Source organism: Bison bison, unplaced genomic scaffold, assembly GCF_000754665.1.
Source record: "Bison bison bison isolate TAMUID 2011002044 unplaced genomic scaffold, Bison_UMD1.0 scf7180017864472, whole genome shotgun sequence".
In the NCBI taxonomy this organism is placed as follows: domain Eukaryota; kingdom Metazoa; phylum Chordata; class Mammalia; order Artiodactyla; family Bovidae; genus Bison; species Bison bison.
In genome coordinates this window covers 11,207,155-11,208,699 of record NW_011495033.1, presented here as the reverse complement: position 1 = coordinate 11,208,699, position 1,545 = coordinate 11,207,155, and the positions used below count along the sequence as shown (strand labels likewise).

The window sequence follows — 1,545 nt, the reverse complement described above, 5'->3', positions numbered from 1 at the left end:
TGTGGGCCCCGCCTGGGACTCACCTGGTAGAATATGTGGAAGTTCCTCTCGCTGGGGGCCTGGCAGGCCACTCGAGTTTTCTCCAGGAGGTAGGTCTGAACTGCAGCTCCCGTCATCTGCTGGGCCCTGGGCACAAGCAGGTTGGAGCCCGTCAGTGGTCTGTTCACTCCAGAGCCGTTTATTGGGAACTTACTGTGTGCCAGGCTGCAGCCTCGCCCCAGCTCTTCCACTTAAGCAAAGGGGGTCATGAGGACTGGGGAGGACCTCTCAGCAGGTCCTGGGGTGGGGGCAGGGGCAGGGAGGGGAAGGGCTGGGACAGTCCCCTCCAACCAGCTCAGGGACAGGGCCCAGGCCTCGGTGCCTCACTTTGCCCCAGCCCAAGGCAGGAACAGAAGCCCCAGCCTTAGGCTCAGAGATGCGGCCGAGGTGACAGTTTTAAGTGACAGTTTTAACTAGAAGTCTCCGCGAAGGGCAGAAGCCAGAAGGCACGTGTCAGGACAGGCACAGTCCCTGGGTCCCTCAGGCTGGGGCACCTAGAGTTCCCCAGGTTCAAAGTGTACGCACAGGTTCACTCATCCCACACACGAACCTGCCAGGCACGGCAGGGTTCTGCCCGTGGCGGCAGCCCAGGCTGGGCACTGCCCCCCAGCTCGCCCGGCCCCCCAGCAGCCAGGGTGGCCGCAGAGATTACCCATTCAGCTGGAGCTGGATGAACTTCCCGAAGCGGCTGCTGTTGCTGTTCCTCAGCGTGCACGCGTTCCCTGCGGACCACAGCTTCTGTTCAGAGGCCCCGCGGGCTAAGGTGGCCGCAGGTCTGCCGGGGCCACGCCGCTATCCTCAAGTCACCTACAGGCCCCTCTACTGGTTTCCGGGTCACAGGGGACAGGGCTAGGGACTGGGCACTTGGGCTTTTAGCAAGTGTGATTCAGTTGGGTTAGAACTTCCTGGCAAAGTGGGAAGAGCCAATCTAGGCAGTCAGGGATTTTTGTTTGAAGGGAAAGGATCAAAAACAAGGTGTCGGGACTTCCCTGGTGGTCCAGGGGTTAAAAATACTCCTGCTAATGCAGGAGACACAGGTTTTTGAACCCTGGTCCAGGAAGATTCCATGTGTCTCGGGGCAGCTAAGCCCATGTGCCACAACTACCGAAGCCTGCTCGCCTAGAGCCTGTGCTTCTCAAGAAGAGAAGTCACTGCAACGAGAAGCCTGGGCATTGCAACTGGAGAGCAGCCTCCACTTGCCACAACGAGAGAAGGCCCATCTGCAGCAGCAGAGACCGGTATGACCCACCACCCCCCTCAAAAAAAACAAGCGTTACTACTGAGGGGGACAGTAAGGCGCAACATCTAGAGTGCCAACATGGACACGACTGCTGTGCATCCTCAGACATGTCCCCTTCTCTGAACCATCAGGGAGCTGTTCAGAAGGACGGGACATGGACTGGGTGAGCCTCTCCCGCACCTCTGCTCCCTCTGCCTGGGCGAGACGGAGAGGTCGACAGAGTGATGCGACCACAGCTGGAAGGAGGCTAAGGGCACCCGGGAGGC

General features: G+C 59.8%; 1 protein-coding gene across 1 annotated transcript in view; it reads right to left on the bottom strand.

Annotated features, from left to right (window-relative positions):
- Window positions 1-1,545, bottom strand: part of MYO19 (myosin XIX) — a gene marked incomplete at its 3' end in the record, with an annotated part of 34,361 nt that overhangs the window by 16,309 nt on the left and 16,507 nt on the right. Inside the window, exons 10-11 of the mRNA XM_010861713.1 lie at window positions 692-761; window positions 24-126 (exon numbers count right to left, since the gene is read on the bottom strand). Of these exons, the coding sequence (XP_010860015.1) occupies window positions 24-126; window positions 692-761 (173 nt within the window). The remainder of the gene's footprint in view (window positions 1-23; window positions 127-691; window positions 762-1,545) is intronic.